The sequence below is a fragment of the Grampus griseus genome (genome assembly GCF_964374135.1).
Source record: "Grampus griseus genome assembly, chromosome: 11".
NCBI classification, from domain to species: domain Eukaryota; kingdom Metazoa; phylum Chordata; class Mammalia; order Artiodactyla; family Delphinidae; genus Grampus; species Grampus griseus.
Window position 1 is genome coordinate 31001415 of NC_139005.1, and position 24184 is coordinate 31025598.

The window sequence follows — 24184 nt, forward strand, 5'->3', positions numbered from 1 at the left end:
CAGTGAAGGGAGGAGGTCAAATAGGGTCAAGGCCTATCTGAGGAGTTGACATTTAAATTCAGACACAAGTGACAAGGAACCAGCCACTCGGAAGATCTAGAGAAAGATCTTTCCAGGCAGAAGGAAAAGCAACTACAAAGTATCTAAGGTGGGAACAAACATAGAGAGTTTGAGAAACAAATGAAAGGAAAAAAGCCATTGTGCTTGAAACCTGGTGAGTGCTGGGGTGAGTAGCAGGAGATGAGGATGGTAAACAAGATGTGGGCCCAAAGAGCAGAGTCACAGGAACATGGTGAAAAGCTGGGCTGATTTTAAGTGTGATGGAAAGCTACCAGAAGTTTCTGAGTAATGGAGAGTTAAGATCTTAATTCTGGCTGCTCTGTGGAGAATGAATGGTTTATGGAGGGTAAACATGGAAACAGAAAGACCAGTTAGGAGACTGACAATTGCAATAAATGAGACAATAGTGGCTAGTGTGGCTGGTAGTAGTGGAGATGCAGATAAGGGGAAGGATATACACTACACCATAGAGCTGAAGTTCCCAAACTTGTTTGCTTCATGGAGCCCTTCGTGTCTGAGTAATTTTTTTCAGCACCGCTAAGCCAAAAGAAATACCTAATGGTTCTGTTTATTAAAGTAAAACTACTTAATACTGGTAGTCTGAGCATGTAGTGTTTCCCTCACACATTTAATTTAAAATATCCCTCGGCTCCCCTGTAAGGAGTGTCTCATGCCTCTGCACAGTTCGAAAATCATGGTTTTGGGGCTAAGACTTACTGGAGAACTAGACTGGGAAGTAAACAGAGAAGAAAATCAACAATGATTCCTGGGTTTTGGACCTGAGCAACTGGATAGATGGGAGCACTACTCACTGAGATGGGTAAGAATGAAGGAAAACACAACCACCCTGGAAGATAGATTATATCCCATTTGTAAATAAGAAAGCTGAGACTTCGAGTGGCTGTGTAAGTCATTCAAGGTAGCACAACTGGTCAGGAAACATGGTAAAATTTGACTCCAGATCTGTCTGATGCCAAATAAAACAATAATGTAATAAATAATGAGCTGCTATAAGTTAGTCACCTTAGAGTACATTAAATATGGTATCTCATTTAATTCTAACAACACTGTTAGATAGATCTGATTCCGACGTCACCTACAGCAATTCCCTCTTAGTTGATAAAAATGATTGTAAAGTGTTGGCAAATGGTAGTCTCATCCACTTAGTCTCAAAAAAAATTTTTTAATGTGGAATGAAGGTCTTGAGGGTAGAAGATGAAACTGAATATTTTACAAATATCCACAGCTTTGCTGTAATGATTAGACTATATTGCTATTCCTAAAATCAGAGCAATCTAAATCATCTGCCCTCATTTTTATCCAGCCTTGAACAGGACATACATGCGAAAGTTCTAAGTAGACTATTAACTGAATGTTGATTTCTTAGGGCAGGTGGCACAACCTTAACCATCTTGATGGTGCCCAGCCATGGAGAGTAGCAGGGAATGTGGGGAACTGGAGAGGACACATAGGCTCCAAGAGGCAATGCAGTCCCCTTGAAATCTGGACTTTAGAGTGAAATTTAACAAGTGCAAAAATTTTGTCCTTTCCAAAGAAAACATGTCTCGGGGCTAAATTTAGTCCTTGCAAATAGTCTTAGATACAGAATTAAACTTCTCCAACAAAGTTATGACAAGTGACTGAGGGGAGAACCTTAAGGAAGTTGAAGAAGATCATCAAAAGAATCCAGGAGGAGACTGTTAATTCTATGCAGGAAACTGTAGTTAAAATCACATAGTTAGGGCTTCCCTGGTGGTGCAGTGGTTGAGAGTCTGCCTGCCGATGCAGGGGACACGGGTTCATGCCCCGGTCTGGGAAGATCCCACATGCCGCAGAGCGGCTGGGCCCGTTAGCCATGGCCGCGGAGCCTGTGCGTCCGGAGGCTGTGCTCCGCAACGGGAGAGGACACAACAGTGAGAGGTCTGTATACCACAAAAAAAAAAAAAAAAAGAAGAAAAGAAAAAAAAATCACATAGTTAAATATACTCTATACGTTTTCTATTTTCTGGTACTGTGTGTTTTTACCGAAATGGAAACAGGAGCACCTTATATTTCGTTCTGTATATTTTAATCTGCCCAGTAAAAAATAATCTTATCAAAATAAATGAAGATGTTCCAGCAGGGAACACTGTTCATTTTTCTCCCTGCCATGAATGACATGTCATTAGACTATTTGTCGCTGCATCTAGCAGCTTAATAGCATTTGAAATCCTGCAATTCTATCAGCCACAGGAAGTACTATCACAAATGTGGATAGAAGTCACTACCTTAGCTCTTCAGTTGCCCTAAGAAGGAACCAAGAGCTCTGTCTTCAGAATTTTTGTCATGGGACCTTCAGTGTTGAAACCCAAACTAAAGAGTATCTAACCAATATTATAAATTAGTAGAAATGTCATTATAACTTGTCACTAATTCTAAAGATAAGAACTCATTTGGCAGTGGTTTTGAAAAATCCTGTTCTCAAATCTTGAATGTCATTGCTTTTGTTTTCCTGAGGTCATAACCGCAAACTAGTTAAGGAAGACACTCACATAGTCAGACAGAGACAGATCCAGCATAACACCATACTATGACCATGGTGATGAACAGAATAAAAACAAAAGAGTCAGTAGGAACAAAAATCTAGCTGGCTCTCCCTGGGGAGTACTTTGAGAGGGGGCAATTTTATTATTTGTTTAGTCTTTCTGGGGAAATAAAAAAATAAATCTGCAGTTTTATAAAGCATAAATGTTAAATAAAGCACAAACAAATAAAGCACAATAACTGTTATGACAGATATCTACTCAGAGTGCTACAGGAGGCTAAAGGAGGATCATCTGAATCAGCTCCTGAGTGTAGGGAAATGGCATGTGACCTGAGTTGGGAGAACGGGATGTATGAAGGCCCTGAGGCTTCAATTAATCATCACCTAAAGCAGAGGATGTTCCATATAGCAGGAGGCAAAAGCATGTGAGAAGTGGTCGGACACAGGATGGTGCAGAGATGGACAAAAGTCAGACCATGAAGGGCTCTAGACTTTGAGCTCTGCTGAATGCTATGGCTACCATTAAATGATTTTAAGTCAAGATAGGATAAGATTTGACTTTGTTTTGGAAAGTTCACATGCAGAGATAAGAAGGATAAAATGAGGGACATGAGATTTATTGCAGAAAAATTCTCTGTGCACCTCCTCCTATGGTATTGCCCAGCTGTCTGGCCTCACATCCTCCCTCACAAAGGGAGGTTCACTTTGATTTTTCTCTCTTAGGAATTAGCAACTGAGACAATTCCAGTCAATCTTTTGTGATGCTTGAACTTAGAAGTATATCCAAGGTTATGGTGGCAGAGTGTGATCACATATGAGCAAAACCAGAGAAAGATTTCAAAGAGAAAGAAGGAAGAGAATGCATATAGCCAGAGAGAAACAAGAAAACAATATCACATGGACACAGAGGCTGTGTTTCTGGTTTCAGCCCTGATGAAATAAAAATTCGTATTTTAAGGCAAGACAAGAAAAAATTTAAATGTAAAAATTTTCTCTGCCCATTTTGGCCTCTACCCTTCCTTCTAGTGTACATCTACATTATGCCTTAACCAGACTTCCCCAATAGGAGAAATACCGGCTGAACCACATAGATCAATTTTCCCCCTTCTGGCACCAGTGATGTAGCTCCTTAGAAGGTAACACTGCTTTCTCAATCCTGTAAGGGGTCACAATGACCCACTATTTTCCTTGTAGGTGCAGACATCTTTGGTGAACTTTATGCATGTCCAATGCCAATTTATCATTTCCCTTAAAGATAACAATTGGTGCAGAACAGACTAGTCAAACAACCTGAGGAGATACTGGGCCAAACCTACTGGAAGTTCTTAGCTTAAATACTTACTTATGACCTACTAGCTATGTTACTTCTATTCTGCCTATTTTATAAGATTATTGTTTCTTGCATTACCAAATGTATGACTGAGTGTCAGATAAAATTAATGATGATTAGGTAACTTGAAACGATTGAGCAAATATATAGTTCTATAAGATCAATGATTGTAATAATACTGTAACTCTAGATATGGGAAGAAGCAATGAGAGGGAACCATTTCCTGGATCATAACAGACTAGTAAAGCAGTGGTCCAGAGGCTTTGGCTACTGGTAACAGGGCCTAGTCCAGTAGTAGCACATTGAGTGGCCTATCAATGAAGTCCTTGCCTGATCTGGGAATGAGCATTCCTAGCACTGTGGGACAAACTGGTCACGAATGCCTCCCAAACCTTGGTCAAAATTAAGACTGAAAGGGAAGGGATTGTAAAATAAAGAATGTTGCCCACCACTTCTACAAGAATCAAGTCATTAATCACTGCGGTCGCTGACCTACAATATACCCAGAAAGGAATTCCAGGCAAAGATCAGGATGAGGTAAAAGTGACAGAACTACCCCTCATAGTTAGATATTTTCAGGAGAAATTTTTATGAACCTGATTCTTGTGTCTTCCCATACCTATAAAAGCACTAAAACCATTAACTAAGATGTCTATTCCTAGTGACTAGCAGTGACCTTCTACCGAGATGTGTGCCTGGTTGCATGTACTCCCTTCACCAAAATCACACATATACTGGCCTCTCCCTTTACCTCTTCAGAAGATTCTCAGAGCTCTCTGAGAGACTGTCTCCCAGGTTATAATCCTCAGCTTGGCCCAAGTAAAGAAATTTTCCATTTCTTTCTTAGATTGACTACTGATTAATGTTTTTGTTGACAGCCTCTTGGTAGGTGCAGCTGTATTTCTTGACTTCAGTCCCTGTGCCCCTACTGTAAACTGCCCTGATTTTTCTTAAGTTAGGTTGGAGTAAGATTCAAATACTTGCAAATACAATGAACCCTAACTAAAGCAGGGCCTAAACTCGGACAGATAATGAAAATGAAGAGAATAGGAAGGATATAAAAGGTGTTAAGGGAGTAAAATTAAGGAAATTGCGACTGGCTGGATTTGGATGTCTTGGCTCCCCAGCCATAGTCTTGGGCACCCACTAGTCATACCCTTCACTGAGATGGCGATAATAGGAGGAGGGGCAGAATTGGTGAGAAACAATAGGGATTCAGTCTTGAGATTGATGAGAGTAGGATATCCAAATAAAAATCCCAGCAGTTGAATATGACTGTGCATCTCAGAGGAGTTCTGATCTGGAAATGGAGGCTAAGCCATCTCTTCCATGTAGCTGGTCATTGAAACGATGGAAGTGAACAAAATCTCCCAGCAGAGTTGTAAGCCAAGGCCTGCGGAGCACCAGCCTTAAAGTATAAATTGAGAAGAAAAAGTCATGAAGGAGACTCAAGATGAAATGCTATGACGTGCCAATAAGGGAAAATTTTTAAAGAGAACGCTGGCCAAGTGAGGACATCCCAGATACCTGACTAACTGAGAGGATAACAAATGTGAGTGTGAGAAGAGTAGAACCAAACTCCCCAACAACCTCTAAGTACCTCCTGTGTGGCAGACATTTCATGCCTCACTTCATCTTCAAAGCAACCTTTCAAGACAGGTGACAGTATATCCTTTTAAAGGTAAGGGAAAAGACCAAAGTTCCCTGGGGATGGGCTATGTCATATTGTGTTTATCTAGTCCCTGGAGGACTGCCTTCCACCGATTTGTTTAAAGAATGAACATTTTTACAATTTTGTAATAGTGTACCTGGAACTAACTGGACTGGTTACTCTCAAACTCACATATGATTTGGGGGGCAAGGTTCTGCTTCAGGGACACAGCAGGCCTATTTCCTGGGGCACATCCCTGGATTTCATGCTGTTATTTCAACTCATTAACAGCATCTTCTCAACTCATCTAACAGCATTTCTTCTGCTTACCTTTCAGCAAAACATATCAGTCAGAGAAAGGGCAGTCAAGGAAACCATATTTTCATATCACCAAAGATGTCCTGAAGAACCCAAATCTTAGTTGCTGATACTTTACAAACCAGTGGAGATAAATTTCGATTAATTATCACAGAACCTTAAATTCACATCTGACTTGGAAAACATGCCAAAAGGATTTGACTATCTTTTGATGTAAACCACAAGTCATGCCACCCAGGGTATACTTAGTCACAGATCCCCCACTTCCTAAGGAGGCATTATTAGCTCCTATTGTTCAAAAGTCATTGAGGTCTTTTCTGGTTCGCTTATATGCGGAATCTAGAAAAATGGTACAGATGAACTTATTTGCAAAGCAGAAATAGAGTCACAGATGTAGAGAACAAACTTATGGTTACCAAGGAGGGAAGAGGGGATGTGATGCGTTGGGAGATTGGGACTGACATACATACACTACTATGTATAAAATAGAAAACTAATGAGAACCTACTGTATAGCACAGGGAACTCTACTCAGTGTTCTGTGGTGACCTAAATGGGAAGGAAATCTAATAAAGAGTGGATATATGTACACGTATGACTGACTCACTTTGCTGTACAGCAAGAAACTAACACAACACTGTAAAACAACTATACTCCAATAAAAATTAAAAATAAAAGTCATTGAAGTCTTTTCTCCCTGACTTAAGAGGTAACGAATGTATCTAATACTGAAGCAGACAACACTCCTACCACATTTATAAGTTAGAAGAAAAACACTATTTTGATTTCTTTCTATATATTGAAAATTAGAGACAAGTATGAAAAAAAGGGTATTACAACAATTTATCTTCTACAAAGGATGCTTCAAATGCTGGACTGATGGATAGGTTTGGGCCAAAGAGAATGAATCAACTATGGAATGGCCCTGCTTTCCACAAATGCTCTGGAATTTCTAAGCTGCAACACACAGTGAGCAGAAGGGAAGTTATTTACATAGTCTCAGTTCCCCTCTTGGGCCTGAACCATACAGGATATTTCATTTAATCACAAGAACCACAGGAGATATTCTTCCTGATTTTCAGGTCACTGAGGCTCTGAGAAGTTAAGAAGCTTGTGGAGTTTACACAGCTAGCAAGCATGATGGGTTTCGATTTAAATTCAGATCTAACACCATAGGTTGTGTTAATATCTGATGTACCATGTTTCTACCCCCAAAATGACTCCATATAAAGAAAAATTTTAAAATAACAAAAAATCGTTTATATGTGCCCTCTTTATTTTCGAGGTAGAATCAGTCACTCATTTTTTCTGTGTTCATATAGCATATTAATTTGTTTTTTTATAATACTGCATTATAATTATTTGGTCTGTCTGCTTAGGTAGAATACAGACTTCTCAAAGACAAGAATTTTAGTTTCCAAATATCTGAAGCTCTATCAACAATATAGTAAATGCTGGTTGAAGAAAAAATAAATGAATACTTTAGCAGATGTAGTTTTAAGATTCCTATTACAGGACACAATTATTTGTGAATTATAAAAAGAAAACAAAAGATTATAATATTCAAGAAAATATACTCTCACCATCTCTTATGAAACTCCCATTTTATTGCTTACATTTTTCTTTTTAGATTAAAATCAATCTCCTGATAACTTTTCACTCAAGAAAGGTTTAAAGTAGTTCAAACGCAAATGTTTGAGCTTCCACTTTCACTTGAAACTCCATTTTTCCTCGTTCAAATGTACATTAAAGTCCATCTATTTCACTTTATAGGTAATTAGAATGAAGGCAGTTATCTGGCATGCCCAAAGTTCCATGGTGGAGACAGATCTTGAAAGTAATTATCCTGATTCCTGGGTCAATATTCTTCCCAGCACTCTAATCTCATCTTTCAAAAGAGTGAATCATGAAACTGAACATTTCCTCATTCATTCAATGACTTTCACCCAATTAACACAAATGACTAAAATACACTCATCTTGAAACATTCCAATGAGATAAGCATATTATCTTTCAATAGTTTTTTGGATTATGTTCTGAGCCCTACTGAGGATGCAGAGAGAGGAGAAGGCTCACATTAGTGAGTTAGTATTTTGGTCCACTCATGCTGCCTGCTGAGGACCTCAGAGAGAGTAAAGCATCACCTCTGGTTCAGACTTACAACATAAGAGAGCATAAATCCTTATCCTTTTCTTCTTATTTCCTGTCACCTTTATTTTTCTCTGCATTTACCACCATCTGGCCTGATTGTTGTGCCATGTTTCCTGATTGCATGGTAATTTTTTACACTAGGAGAGCTTGTTGGGATAAAATATGAGAATGGAACAGATTCAGAAATATTGCACTTATGAAATTAAATTAATTAAATATGATTAACAAATATCATACCATCAGCCTGGCCTGCCCAAGAACTCTAGATCAGAGTATAAAGCAAAGGCCTCAACTGGGTACCAGTAGATTAAATAGTCTGATGAGTTTTATGATTCTTGAGATGGATGCAATTACTTTAGCACAGAGTTGTTTTGGACTTTTATCCTTGAGTGGTAGTGAATTTCACTAACTTTGATTTGTTGACTTATATTACCCCCAAACAAGCTTTAAAGAGTCAGCCCCGGGCATTTCAGGTGTTTTACAACTGAAGGGTAGCGCAGGTGACCTAGAGTCAGAAAATGAGGGTTCTACCCTCAGCTCTAAAACTTATTGTGTGAGTGGACAAGTCACTTTAACTCATTAAGCCTTTGCTGCCTTGGCTTGAGAATAAACAGAACTGCCCTGCCTACTTGACAGGATTTTTATAAAGAACAAGGGAGATCATGTCTATGAAAATATTTTATAGTGTTAGATATATATATATATAAAACAGTAAACATTTTTGTTTTTATCATGACAATAATAAATAATTACACCATTAGACAGGCTAAGAGTTTTGTCCTATTTTTCCTTTTCTGTTAATATTTACTGAGCTAATACATGCTAGAGTAGTACTGGTATTAATGCTCAATAATGATACCTATTAAGATTATTATTGCAAGGGCATATTTTCCAAAATATTTTCTATTATCTCTTATAAATACAATAGAAGAAGTGACCCACTGGGGATTAAGGTAAAGCAGTTATAGAGGTAAGAATGATCTGCCCAGCCAATATAATTGCCTATTTCCCACCCCTACTTTAAGTTAGTAGAAAAGGGAAGAGTAAGAAGAGATGAAGCTGGGAGCATTAACCTAAAAGAAGAGTAGCTTAAAAATAAAGGACTGGTATGGAGTCTCCAAAAGAAGTTCACACACCCACAGTTCCTTTTACCTGAAGATGACATAAAAAGCTTAAAATTCTGGATTTCCTTCTCTTTACTGAGGATTTTCTGTGTAACCTTAAAATAAGCCATTGAACCTCTTGGTCTTCCCAGGTAAAAATCTGATACCTTCCACCTGTCCAAGATGGACTGATTTTATGTTTATCAAGACATATCAAAATATAGCTTATTTTAAGTTCTTCAAAAGAAGCAAGATGCTATCAAATCCAGACAAACCAGCTGTCTTCTTTCTTTCTCTTTTTTTTCTCTCTCTCTCCCTCCCTACCTACCTGCCTACCTACCTAATTACTCACCCATATACATTTTGGTTGTGGTAATAATAATGTGGGAAGGATCCATTTATTAATAAAATTAAAATTCTTAGTCAGAAAATGGAAAATTATTGACATTATAACTAGGGTTTAGAATAGATCACATGAGAATTTCTTAAGAGAGCTGTCTTCACATTAATCATCATCATCTTCATCTATCATTACTCTCCCTTTTATTTTGACAGATGTGGAATTATTTTATTGGTCTGTGAGGCAGTGCAATAATATTCCAGGAATTTATCAGGAAAACAGAACTCCATTTGCTCTGTTCTTTCTCTCTTGTGAATAGAGAACAATCTATTCAGCTGCATGCTTGAAATTAAGTGATCAGAGTCATAACAGAAAATTGCCTCTTCTAAAAGTTAAATGTAGTGTCTGAAGTATGTAATGGTTTTAAGGTCTTAGAAGTCCTATGCACGATAGGATAGAAGAGGATGATAAGGTATGGGTTAGGATATAAACATAAGTTATACAAATAAAAGATACTTAAATACACTCACACCACATATATTTTTTTTTCACAGTAGAGAATGAAAAAACTAAATATTCCAAGAAGTAAATCTATTTCCTTAACTGAGACAGAACATTAAATAATTCATGGAGATAGAAATAAAGATCCCATGAGGGAGAAAAAAGAAAACTAAACATGGTAAGATTACATAATACAATTGTAAGGATGATTTCTCTTTCAGTATTTTCCCATATGATCTTTCTATGAACTTTTCTTGGCAAAAAATAGAATTCAAAATACCTCATATTTCAGGTTCACACAAACCTAGGGTGAAAGATGGATTTCATAAAAACATTTCAACTTCTACAGTTTATTAAGTAGAACAAACAAAAAATATTTTCAGAAATAGGGCATATTTTAATTTAGGTTGATAAATTAGATTTTCACATAGGGTTATTACTGCATTGCATTATTTGAAAGCTTGGTGCTAGCCTTGTTACAATTCCATATCATCACCACACTGAGGACAGTGGACGTGCCTCAGAAAAGTCACGGTGTGCAACATCCAGAAACAAAAATGCTGGGCACCATATCAACAGATGGGCCTAAATAGAGCTGATAAAGGTGAGGAAAAAGTGAAAATAAATGTTAGAGGGAAGGAGGAGAGAACCAATATTAAAAATGTAGTCCAGGAAGCTGAAGTCCAACAAGAATTACCATCAAAGTCAAATTCACAAACAGCGTGGATGTATTCAAGATGGAGTTTCTTAGCAAATTACAATTTAATCTAATTGGTCACTGGGCCCTAGCCATTATTTTAACTAATTCACTCTTCTCAAATTACCATGGAATAATTCATTATAACCCAAGTAATTTTAAAGGAAAATATCAAGAGTCCCAAATACAAATGGTTTACTAGGTAAGTTTTAATTTTACATAATTTGTATTTTTCTAATGAATAACTTTAACCAACAGGTAGTGGGGGAAAGCTTCTAAGATTTAGGAGCTTTTCACCCAACAAACAGATTCTCAGCAAAAATCTTGGCTTTTCTCTAACCCACATTCTATCACCTAGGATCTTAAAAGTCCCCCATTGATATAGTCCTACACAGACCTTATGAAAATTTGAAATTCTGTATTAAACTGTGAGTTTATTTAATGTGTTGTTTCCTCCACCAGCCAGTATGCTCTGTTGGGCCAAGGACCATGTCTACTTTATTCACTGCTATGTATCTAGTACAAAATAGACCATCAAAAATGGGTTTAATATTGAATGAATGAAATGTGGTAGAACCCCCCACTATTCACCCTGCTCCACCCACAACACACATATAACTTTGGGAATTAGTCTGAAAACTAGAAAACAGGGAACTTGTGTGTCTTCCCTACTTCTCTGCTCCCACTCGATCCCTGGCCCACTGTACCCTGGTTGTAAAAAACATACTTCTATTAATGTTATTATCACATTGCATTGTAACTGACTGCCCTAAAAGGAAATGAACTAGTTATCTGTGTGTCCATTAATTTCTAATAATGCCAGGTGATTTCCTTTTGTTTTACCTTTTAATGTGAATCAAGGAATAGCTTATGAAAATGATATATTCAGTAGCTCAGAATATAAGGACATATTGGATGGCATAAAAGAGAAATTTTGTGAAATCAAATAAAGTCAATAATTACAACAAACAAAATGTCACTTCCTTCTAGTTACAATTTTACAGGATTTAAAAAATTGTAAGGTTAAGTATCTTCCAAAAGGAGAATTCTACACATTTAATGAAAACAAATCACCAAGAGTCCTACTCTTTTTTTTCCATATAAAATAATTCCTTCACAATCTTTTCAGTAAAAAGCCAGAAAGAAATACATACATGATGGTGTTAATGCCTGAGAGCTGTTGGAACATTTGTAGGCCACAACCCACAATTAAAGCTCGGCGAGTTGGGGGATAACTCAGCATTCTGCAGATCACAGGTCCAGCTTTTATAAAAAAGAAAGAAAAAGAAGGACATGTCTATTATTTTTAGCTCCCAGAGTAATTATTCCCATTAGGATAAATTTCCCCAAATCTCTGTGAAATCAACATGACTGGACATTTAAAAATAGAACATATGTATTTTTATAGAAACCTGGGCACAATATATTTTTGAAAACAGTATATATTTGAGTTAAAACTATAAAGTCAACATGAGAGAATTCAAGTTAAAGCGATTTATGGATACTAGAAAGATCTACATAACTGTTAACTGTCACAAATTATTCTTCCTTAAATTCCTATGAGCTGTATTAACCACTCTTTGTTCTTCTGCTTCCTGGGCAATTAATTACTATTTAAAATCCATTCAATGTGGGACTATTTACAAAGTCACTGGAAAAATTGCTTTAATCAACTGAAAGAATGGCATTCATTAAAAACAATGAAACAAGTAACAGGATTCATTACAATTTATTTGGCTAAAGTAACAATATTCATTCCAATATATTTAATTCAAGTTAAGGAATTTGGGGGTGATATCAGACTTGGTTATGACTGCAATGGATATTATTAATAAAAATTACCCAAAAGGTAAAAAGAAGATGAAATTTAATGTCTATTTTATATAGGCATATATGTATGATATTTCTAGATATTTTTAATAGTTCCCTAAGAGGTATTCAATGATCATTTCAAAATATAAATGGGCTTTCAAAATGGTGCAGATCCCTTGGTCCCTATATCAGAACTCTAGACCAATTCTGAAAAGCTGTAGATCTGAACCACTGAGGCCTTAAGATGACTAACCAATTGATGCCTGTTGTCTGAGCATAATTACCTAAAGTGCCCCTTCTATTCTCAGAAGCGCTTGTTACGCCTTCACCTTAGCCTTAAGAGGCATTCTATATAGTGTCCTTATGAGAACAGAGTTGACTCCTAGGACCTATGGTATAGCCTGGGATCACTGGGATGTTAACTGCTTCATTAGCAGCATTTTTCCTGGAGGCAATTTTCATTAGTGAACCCTAAACCAAGTCCAGTAAATTAAATTCTGAGGAAATTTCACCATTTCAGAATCTTTTGGAAATCTAATATTCCAGTTCACAGAAATGGGATATGGACTAGAACGTGCTATTGTCTCAGCAATAAAAGTTAATACAGGATGTTAAGCCAGGGGATTAATGAGAACTGAACATTACTGGGGTGAGGATATTCATCTCTACACAGGTATGATTACAATCACATGAAGACTTGATTTACTGCAAACAATTTTGTCTCTAAATGCTAAGACTGGACACACTCATTTAGAAAGCAGGCTGAGAGTATTATAAATGTCAAAATGTTTTAGATTCAAGTAAAGCGGTATTAAAACCTAGTATATCAGAAAGATTATATGAAATAGGTAGACTTTGTGACAATATTGAAATATATCTGGGTCAGTTCTCTGAAAGATAAGCAGACTCATCTGCAAATTTAGATATCTATGAATGAGCCACAAAATAAGAAATGTGCACAGCATCATATAAACATCTACCTATTTCCAAAATCAAAAAAATTCAAATAAAAGATGATAATTTACCTTATATACCATGGAAAAATTTTAAAATGACATCTATGATGTTGTAACAAAACAAAACAAAACAAAAAACACCCAAACCCTTTTTTAGCTTTTAAGAAACTCCACAGATGACAAACTGGCCTTCTGCAAGAAATCTAACATAATCTTTGGATAGCTGTATCTACTTTCACTATTAAACTGTTCCATGGTTTGACAGACAGATTAGGTAATACTGATTTTGGAGGGCAGAAAAACAAAGAGAAAATTATGACAAATTTGGATTAAAGTTTGACATGCCAAAATATCAAGAGATATATTATCACATAAACATGACATATTTATCCGATTATCACATAAACATCACATATTTATTTCCTAGTTTTAAAAAATCTGGGCTTTGAAAAAAGGAGCTGGAGGAATCAGGCTCCCTGACTTCAGACTACACTACAAAGCTACAGTAGGCAAAACAGTATGGAACTGGCACAAAAACTGAAATACGTATCAGTGGAACAGGACAGAAAGTCCACAGAAAAATCCAAGCACCTATGGTCACCTAGTCTATGATAAAGGAGGCAAGAATATACAATGGAGAAAAGACAAGTCTTTTCAATCAGTGGTGCTGGGAAAACTGGATAGCTACCTGTAAAAGAGTGAAATTAGAACACTCCCTAACACTGTACACAAAATAAAGTCAAAATGGATTAAAGACCTAAATGTAAGGCCAGATATTATAAAACTCTTAGAGGAAAACATAGGCAGGACACTCTTTGACATAAATTGCAGCAAGTTCTTTTTTAATCCACCTTCTAGAGTAATAAAAATAAAAATAACAAATGGGACCTGATTAAACTTAAAAGCTTTAGCACAGCAAAGGAAACCATAAACAAAATGAAAAGGCAACCCACATAATGAGAGAAGATATTTGCAAAAGAAGCAGCTTACAAGGGTTTAATCTCCAAAATATACAAATAGCTCATGCAGCTCAATATCAAAAAAAACCCAAACAACTCATCAAAAAGTGGGCGGAAGATCTAAATAGACATTTCTCCAAAGACATACAGATGGCCAAAAAGCACATGAAAAGATGCTCAACATCACTAATTATTAGAGAAATGCAAAATCAAAACTACAATGAAGTATCACCTCACACCGGTCAGAATGGCCAACATCAAAAAATCTACAAACAATAAATGCTGGAGAGGGTGTGGAGAAAAGGGAGCCCTCCTATGCTGTTGGTGGCAATGTAAATTGGTACAACCATTATGGAGAATAGTATGGAGCTTCCTTAAAAAACTAAAAATAGAGCTACCATATGATCCTGCAATCCCACTCCTGGGCATATATCTGGAGAAAACCATAACTTGAAAACACACATGCACCCCAATGTTAACTGCAGCACTATTTACAATAGCCAGGACATGGAAGCAACCTAAATGTTCACTGACAGAGGAATGGATAAAGAAGATGTGGTACATATATACAATGGAATATTACTCAGCCATAAAACAGAATGAAATAATGACATTTGCAGCAACATGGATGGACCTAGAGATTGTCATAGTGAGTGAAGTAAGTGAGACAGAGAAACACAAATATCTTATGATATCACTTATATGTGCAATCTAAAAGAAAATGGTACAAATGAACTAATTTACAAAACAGAAATACAGTCTCAGATGTAGAAAACAAACTTATGGTTACCGGGGGGGAAAGCAGTGGGGGAGGGGAGGGATATACTGGGAGATTGGGATTGACATATACACACTACTATATATAAAATAGATAACTAGGGGGCTTCCCTGGTGGCGCAGTGGTTGAGAGTCCGCCTGCCGATGCAGGGGACACGGGTTCGTGCCCTGGTCCGGGAAGGTCCCACATGCCGCGGAGCAGCTGGGCCCGTGAGCCATGGCCGCTGAGCCTGCGCGTCCGGAGCCTGTGCTCAGCAACGGGAGAGGCCACAACAGTGAGAGGCCCACGTACCGCAAAAAAAAAAAAAAAAAAAAAATAGATAACTAAGAAGGACCTACTGAATAGTAGAGGGAACTCTTCTCAATACTCTGTAATGACCCATATGGGAAAAGAATCTAAAAAAGAGTGGATATATGTATATGTGTAACTGATTCATTTTGCTGTACAGCAGAAACTAATCTAGGATTTGGACTTTCTTTTGGATTTCCTGTAAAAAATAAACAACGGTAGTTCCTTTATAAGACTGGATTGTTTTTTTAAAGGTAAATTTTGGTCACAGCAGCTACATATCTGATTATACATGAACAAAAGTAAAAAATTTCCGTTTATTAAAATCATAAACCTAGCTTTATTAGGCAGTAAAACTAACTTAACAAATGCAAACTATTAATCTTAATATCACAGAAGCTATGAGGCAAAGACAAATTCAAATACATGAATTGGCTGAATGTTCATAAGTGAAAATTTAAAATGTCATGCTCTAATTACATTTCTTTTGATTTTTGTAATTAAAAATATTTTTATGTATACAACCATTTCACACCTTATTTTTAACAAAACATGTGTCTTTGAAATACAGAAATTCCCACACAATAAAAACTAAAACCTCTAGATAACAAAAGTAGAATGGAAATGCAGAGCTCAAAATATAACACATGATAAAACAATAGAGGCAAAAACTGCAAATGGGTTCATCTTTTCTGTCATTCTGGACACCTCATACTAAGTAACTTTCACAACGGTTGTCCAGGTGTGGCAGGTGCTCTGGTGGCTCTGGTGGCAGGGCTGAAAAGGACAGTGCAACAAGTGCAACCACTCCTGTGGACAGGATGTCTGTGAGGAAGCTGAGTCTACAAAAGTTTCTCCAGGTATGATTAAAAATGTACTAGAACACACTTTGTATAAAAGTCCAGCTCTTGACTTCCACTTCCAGCCAAGATGGAGTAACAGTTATCAGATTTACCTCCAACAGGAAACAACTAAAAAGTCAGGCAAAAATGCATGAAACAGTAGTTCTCATGACAATGGGACAAAGAATAGTGACCCCTGATATTCAGGAAGCAAATGAGATGAATCCTCCAAATGCCCCAGCCTAAGCCTGGAAAAAAGCATCCAGGCTATGGCACAGGGAGGGGAAAGCAGGTAGATACTGGTGGTCTCCTTGAGTTGAAAAGATGCAGCTCAGGATCCAGGTGGCTAGAGTTCACAGGGCAGTGTGCTGGAGAGGAGAGAGACTCATGGAGAGGACACTGGAGATCTGCAGGGCTCCTTGACTTTTCAGTTGAATACTGATCAGTGGTTGTGTGTGAGGAAACTACCCAGTCAGGGGAAGGAGCCACAGGAAAGGATGAAAGAAATGAACCCCAGGAATTTACACAGGACTGAGAGTGAAAAACCTAGAGCATAAGGAAGAATATTCAGAAGGGTTTTTACCTCAGTAATGGTATAAATTTAGTCCTGGATTAAACATTGCTTGGGCACCATCTAAACAGTTTAAATGAAAGACCCAAATGCTTCCAAGTAACTGAATAGCATCCCACAACTAAGTTCAACAGTAAGATAAAATTTTTAGTGTCTGGCATACCATATAAAATACGAGGCATGCAAAAAGGCAAGAAAGTACAACTTGTAATGATGAAGGGATTAATTCAGCAAGAGGATATAACAATCCTAAATGTCTCTGCACCTAATAAAAGCTTCAAAATATGTGAAACAAAAAACACAGCTGCAAGGGAAAATAGAAAAACCCACAATTATACTTGGATATTTCATCACCTCTTTCCGAGTAATAGTAAAAGTAGGCTGATAATCAGCTAAGATACAGAAGACATCAACAGTACGATCAACAAACTTGACCTGACACTTAGACAATACCCTACAGACCAAACGTTCCTTCCATGAGTAAAGGCATGGTAAATGTCTTGGAACATTTACTGAGATAGATGATATTATATTCTGAGCGCTAAATCTAGCCTCAATTAATTTAAAAGGATTCAAGTCATATAAAGAATGTTCTTTGATCATAATAAAATTAATATACAAATAAATAAACTGAAAGATAACTGGAAAATTCCCTCCAGATCAGAAATGGAATAACATATTTCCATGGATCAAAGAAAGAATGGGAAATGAGAAAGTATTCTGAACTGAAAGAATATGAAAATGCATCATATGAAAATTTGTGGAATGGAGCTAAAGTATAACAGGAAAATTTATAGCAATGACCTTGGCTTCCACCTTACAAAACCAGAATTAGAGTGACAAAGGAAACCTCAAAAAAGCACAAGATAAAATAATAAAGATCAGAATGGAAATCCACTAAATAGATAAGGAGACAATTGAGGAAAAAAATTAATGAAACCAAAATCTGGCTCTTTGGAGATATCAATAAAATTGATAAACTTTGAGCAAGACTATGGAAGGCTGAATAATGGCCCCTCAAAAGATACATACCTGCTAATCCCTGGAACTTGTTAATGTTACCTTAGATGTCAAAAAAAAAAGACTGTGCAGATGTGATTAAGTTAAGGATTTTTGATGTGGGAAGATTATCCTGGATTATCTGGGTTGGCCCTAAATGCAATCACATGTATCCCTATAAGAGGGAGGCAGAGGGAGATTCAGGACAGAATGGGAGAAGGCAATGTGACCATGAATGCAGATACTGAATTGATGTAGCCATAAGCCAAGGAATAATGGAGGGAGGGAGGCAGGGAGAAAGGGAGAGAGGGAGGGAGGGAGGGAAGGAGGGAGGGAGGGAGGGAGGGAAAAAGGGAGGGAGGGAGAAAGGGAGGGAGGGAGAAAGGGAGAGAGGGAAGGAGGGAGGGAGGGAGAAAGGGAGAGAGGGAAGAAGGGAGGGAGGAGGGGGGAGGGGGGAGGGAGAGGTCTGTTTTCTTCTTCATGAGAGGGTTTCACTCTCATGACCTCATCTAAACCAATTATCTCCCAAAAGCTCCATCTCCAAACACCATCACTTTGGGCATTAGGGCTTCAACATATGAATTTTGGGGAGACACAAACATTCAGTCCATAACACCAAGAGTATTAGGTATCTGTTCAAATCTCAATGAATTTTCTAATATTTTGATACCTCTTCATGCCTTATGAACCATTTTTCATCATCATAAGATTGCTACCAAGTAAGAAAGAACAGGTAATATTATTGAGGAAAGAAGTAGATAGAGATCAGGTAACTTTCCAAAGGTCACAAGTATGTAGAGCTAGGACTTGAGCTAACTTCTGTTCATGCCATAAATGACAAGAAATTTTATATGTATACTTAAATGAGCTGATTTTCCTTAGCATAAAAAGAAAATCAGGGCTTCCCTGGTGGCTCAGTGGTTGAGAGTCCGCTTGCCGATGCAGGGGACACGGGTTCGCGCCCCAGTCCAGGAAGTTCCCACATGCTGCAGAGTGGCTAGGCCCATGAGCGATGGCCGCTGAGCCTGCGCGTTCGGAGCCTGTGCTCCACAATGGGAAAGGCCACATCAGTGAGAGGCCCGCGTACCGCAAAAAAAAAAAAAAAAAAAAAAAAATCAACAATTATGAATAGTATGAGTGACAAAACTAAAGCACTTTCAAGCTACAGGAATACACATTCTCTGTGTTCATCATGACTCAATCCCTCAATCTTTTTTTTTCTCTTATCTTTCTTATGGCCTCACTTGCCACTACTGCCATTCTTTACTCTCGAGTTATCTATCTCAAATCATTCATTTCAATCTGTTCTCTTCTCCAATCCTATATCCAGGGAGTTGAACATTGTTTACAAATAATTAGGAAAATAGACCTGGTTTCATGGCAAATTAAGGGTTTCTGTGAGTCAGGCCCTCCATGCTACCTGAGGAGCACTATTCATCTCGAGTTGGCTCTCAATTACATTCTCAACAACAGCCATTTCAAACACTCCCTCCTTCTTCCTCCTCCTTGGACTTCCATTGTTCTCTGCAGCCTCTCAGACCAAGTATTCCCTAGCTCACTTAGCATACTTGAAGCACCGACCATCAGCCTACTCTTTGCTAGGTACAGAAACATGAAGAGGCCCTGCCCTGCAAGAACTCATAATATGAGTGGGAAGGGAATCACACACAGAAACAAAACGAGTTGCACCACAAAAGTCTAAGGGCTCTGACAGAGGTACATGTAAAGTATTATCAGACTGAGGAATAGGGAAGAACCCAGAAAGGGTATGCCAGCTTAAGGTCATATAAAAGAGAAGTCGTCATTTCTCACCCCAAACCCTATGGTACCTAATTTCACATTAAGTCAGGATAAAAAAAATGTGGCATTTGGCTATTCATTCCCTCTTCCTAATTTCCCTATCCAATGAGTTGCCAAATTCTAATGAAAATTAATGTATATATACCTGACTTCTTTCCACAAAATGTCAGAAAAACTTCCCTTGCTTTTGCATACGTGCCCTCCCCAGCTCTTTACCGCCCTGCTGGGTTCTCATCTGGGGGCTCTCATCTGTGTCCTTGGTGAGACTACATGGCAGTGGACAGTAGTTGTGCAGGCCGCCATTGAAATTCCAGCTCCTCCGCTCAGCTGCCATGAGGTCTTGTGCATGTTATTCAATCTTGCTAATATGAAGATTAGAGATAGTAAACTTCCAGGCATACACTATGCCTAATGGTTAATTTGTGTGTCAGCTTTACTGGGTTACAGGGTGCCCAGATATTTGATTAAACATTACTTCTGGATATGTCTATGAGGGTATCTGGATAAGACTAACATTTGAATAGGCAGACTGAGTAAAGCAGATTGCCCTCCCCAATGTGGATGGGCCTCATCCAATCCATGAGGACCTAAAATACAACAAAAAGAGGAAGAAGGGAAGGTCTGTTCTCTCAGCCTGCCTATTATAGAGCTGGGACATTGGTTTTCTCCTGCCCTCTCACTGGGACTTTCACCATCAGCTCTCCTGGGTCTCCAGCTTGCCAAGGGCAGAATAGACTGTCTTCTCAGCCTCCATTATCATGTGAGCCCATTCCCCACAATAAATAAATCTCATAGGATATAAATATATATTATATACATATACATATTAGATATAAATATAGATATAGATACAGATATAGATATAGACATAGATGTCCTATTGGTTCTATTTCTTTGGAAAACCCTGACTAATACTAACTCACACGTTATGTATTCAATAACAATGCCTTGTTTGTGTATGGTCTCCACATCTCCCGTCTCTACTGAATCAATCCAGCCTCTCCACATTGCTTCCATCCTGTCTACTAAAGCATAACACTGATCACTTTCTTCACTGACCTGCTCAAAACTTTTGATAACAGACCCATCAGGGTCTACTTCATGAAAGGCACACTCCTGCCTTTCAAGACTTATCTCACACTACTTCTTCTCTAACACACGTGGCTTCAACAATCTTTGGGTCGCCTGTTTTACACAAAGAAGCCTCATATTTTTACATTTCTGTCTTGTATAATGTTCCTGTCCTATGAGGTCGCTCCTGTTCCCAAAAGAAGATATTCTCTCATCGGAATGATGGTGTCAGTTTCATACTTCTCTTATGTTCTCACTGATGGCTAATTTGTTTTACAGGTTACGTAGCTGATGTCTCTTCCACACTGGATTACGATCTTTATACTGGATTATGTGGGGTGAATGGCCCAGGTTTTATCTCTGTTTTATCATTTTGCTTCCCATTGTACTTAGCTTAGGGTCATGCAAATAGAAGAGATTCAATAAATATCTGTTTAATGAACATGAAGAAGAAAAGGAGGAGGAAAGGGAAGAAGGGAGAAACAAACACTGGAGCAAATAATGGCTATTGAGATCAAGAATGAAGCAATCTGAATACACTACAAGTTGCTAAACAATGTTGTGATTAATTATAAACTACCATAAGATCTTGAGTACAGCCATGCTGTTTTCCTCTTCAATATGCAGCAGATGATGTTTGTGATTACAAGCTGGTGCTTGGCACATGTTCTGTTCAGAAGAACGGACTGCTGCTATTGATAAATTCAACCCCATGTGGTTCAATCATTCCTTCACAGTCTGGCATTTATGCCAACACATTCTGAAATCCTTCTAAAGAATCAATTTGCCAAGATGTTGTGTTGGGCTGATTATCTACAGCTGCCTGTTTGTGAGCTGATCATGGTACAGTATGCACTGACTCAGTAATCTAGTCATTATTATTCCAGGTTGCTAAAGTAAAGACTGTTTTCTGTGATAGGCCTTAATGCTACTAAAATACTGTTTTTCAAAAACCTACTCCTGTTACTACCAAGAATTCTTTTTAAATTCTAAAAATATTTCCTTCATCAAATGTATCTATATAACAAAAGCCATCATAAAATATATCCCCTAGCCAAGCAATCCTCAAATGAGAGATCTCTGAACTTCATAACAGCCATGGGAGTGTGGTGTGCTGCTGAGGGGAAGAATGTTAAGAATTACTACCTTAGAAAACCTTTCTTGAGCAAAGTGAAGTATCTTTTTTTTAAATAAATGAGTAATTTTTAGTAAATAAATGAGTAGTCCTTAAACAATTATATTCTTAACATTATTACTGTCTTTAGCAAAGCAATTTTTAAATGAAAGGACACATACTTTTAACCTGATGGTATACTGACAGTATTTTCATAACAAGTTGTTATTCTTAGTGATATAAAGTTTCTCACTTACCTAACTTTTCAATAGATATTAAACACTAAGATATAAGACAGTGTATGACTTGCATCTGCTAAAGGCTATACAACCATAAGCAGTGTTGAACAGTATAAAGAGTAAGAATCTCCAAAACAGGGAAACCCAGATTCAAATCCAGCTCAGCTATGTAGAAGCTGTGTGACCTTGGGTGGGTTCCTTACCCTTTCTGAGCCTGGCATGACTCACATGAGATAACATCTACTTCACAATTGTATTTTGATAATTAAAGGTGGTAATACATGTGAAGTATATTGCACCAAAACTCAAATAGTGATGCTATGATTTCATCCATCAGCTCTGTAGAATTTCTCCGTAGTTGAATACAATTTGAAAGTTTTGAATAAAAACAACTGTCAATAAATTACATAGGGTGTCCCTCTATGTAAACAAAGAGATTTCATTCTTAAGGTCCCATAAAATAATTCAAAAAGCTTCATTAACATAAAAATAGATTAACTCTATACTTATAATTTCTATATCTTTTATAATTAACAGAACACTCCTACACAGATGACTGATAAACACAAGGTGATAAATCAATAGGAATTATACTTCAGGGTCCTGTAATGAATGGCAGTTCTATCAAATTCATTTATATATACTGCCAAACTATTCATACAAATACAGATAAATCAGAATGATCTTATGCCCCTGACTTCATTTTAGGTCACATGTAGCCTTCCTAGAATCTAAGTATTTCTACATTACTATCAGTTAAACATTTTAAGATATATGAACTATGTTTCTAAACATTAATCATTTGCTTGGTTAAAAAAGTATGTATTTATATGGATATTTGAATTCTATATGTATATTTGAACATATTCTATTAACATGACTTTTTTTTAGATTCAAGCATTCAACAAATAAGGACTATTGAGAATAAAGATGAAAATCTAACCATGATTCATGTATTTCATACTGTTCTTTCTTGCTATATTTAGCTTTACATGTGATAGTTACCATGAATAAAGATACCAAAAAGATAAAAACCAGGACGAATTAAAGGGCCCATGATCTTACAGTGGGGCAGAATATCTAAAATCACATTTGTTCCACCAGATTCTGGAAGCATGACTGCTGCAAACATATGTGGTACCTTGAAATATAACATCTTAAAGGAAAGAGACTGTGTTTTCTGTCAGCATCATTCTTGGAACACCATATTTATTTCAAAAATATCCATGAATGAGAAACAAAAAAGAACCAAAACAAACTTATAAGGCTATATGAAAAAAGACAAAGAAAAATAAAAATAATTGTCTCCTACCTGTGAAAAAAATATGTGATAGTTATTAAATATAGAGTAAGAAATAAAGATGTTCTGAGGTGTGGCCAAGATGGCAGAGTAGGAAGACCCTGAGCTTACCTCCTTCCATGGGAACACCAAAATCACAACTATTTACAGAGCAACTATTAAAGAGAAAGACTGGAAGACTAGAAAAAAAGATGCGCTACAACTGAAGAAATGAAGAAGAAACCACAACAAGATGGGTAAGAGGGGCAGAGGCGTATAGTCAAGATCCATACCCCAGGGTGAACATCCCACAAATGGGAGGATAATTACAACTGCAGAGGTTCTCCCCAAGAAGTGAGGGGTCTGAGGTCCACATTGGACTCCCCAGTCAGGGAGTCCTACACTCAGAAGATGAGGCCCCAGAGTGTTTCACTTTGAAGGTCAGCAGACTTTAATTTTTGGAGAGCCAGAGGCTTGTGGGAAATAAAAGACTCCACTCTTATAGGGTGCACACAAAATCTCACACACTCTGGGACCCAGGGGAGAAACAGTAATTTGACAGGTACCTGGGTCAGACCTACCTGCTGATCTTGGAGAGCATTCCAGAGAGGCAGGAGGCAACTGGAGCTCACACTGGGGACAAAGACCCTGGCAGCAGCCATTTCTGGGAGCTTCTTCTACCACAAGGACACTACTGCAGGCAAGCACCATTTTGGAATCCTCCCTCAGCTTATTAGATCCAGGACACGGCACCACCTACCAGCCTGTTACCACCTGTACTGGGATGCCTCAGGCCAAGCAT

The 24184-nt window shown here is 37.6% G+C and overlaps 1 protein-coding gene across 1 annotated transcript in view; it reads right to left on the minus strand.

Moving 5' to 3' along the window:
• Positions 1–24184, minus strand: part of SLC2A13 (solute carrier family 2 member 13) — a gene marked incomplete at both ends in the record, with an annotated part of 424910 nt that overhangs the window by 209291 nt on the left and 191435 nt on the right. The window contains one exon of the mRNA XM_082665776.1: positions 11829–11937. Within this exon, the coding sequence (XP_082521902.1) occupies positions 11829–11937 (109 nt within the window). The remainder of the gene's footprint in view (positions 1–11828; positions 11938–24184) is intronic.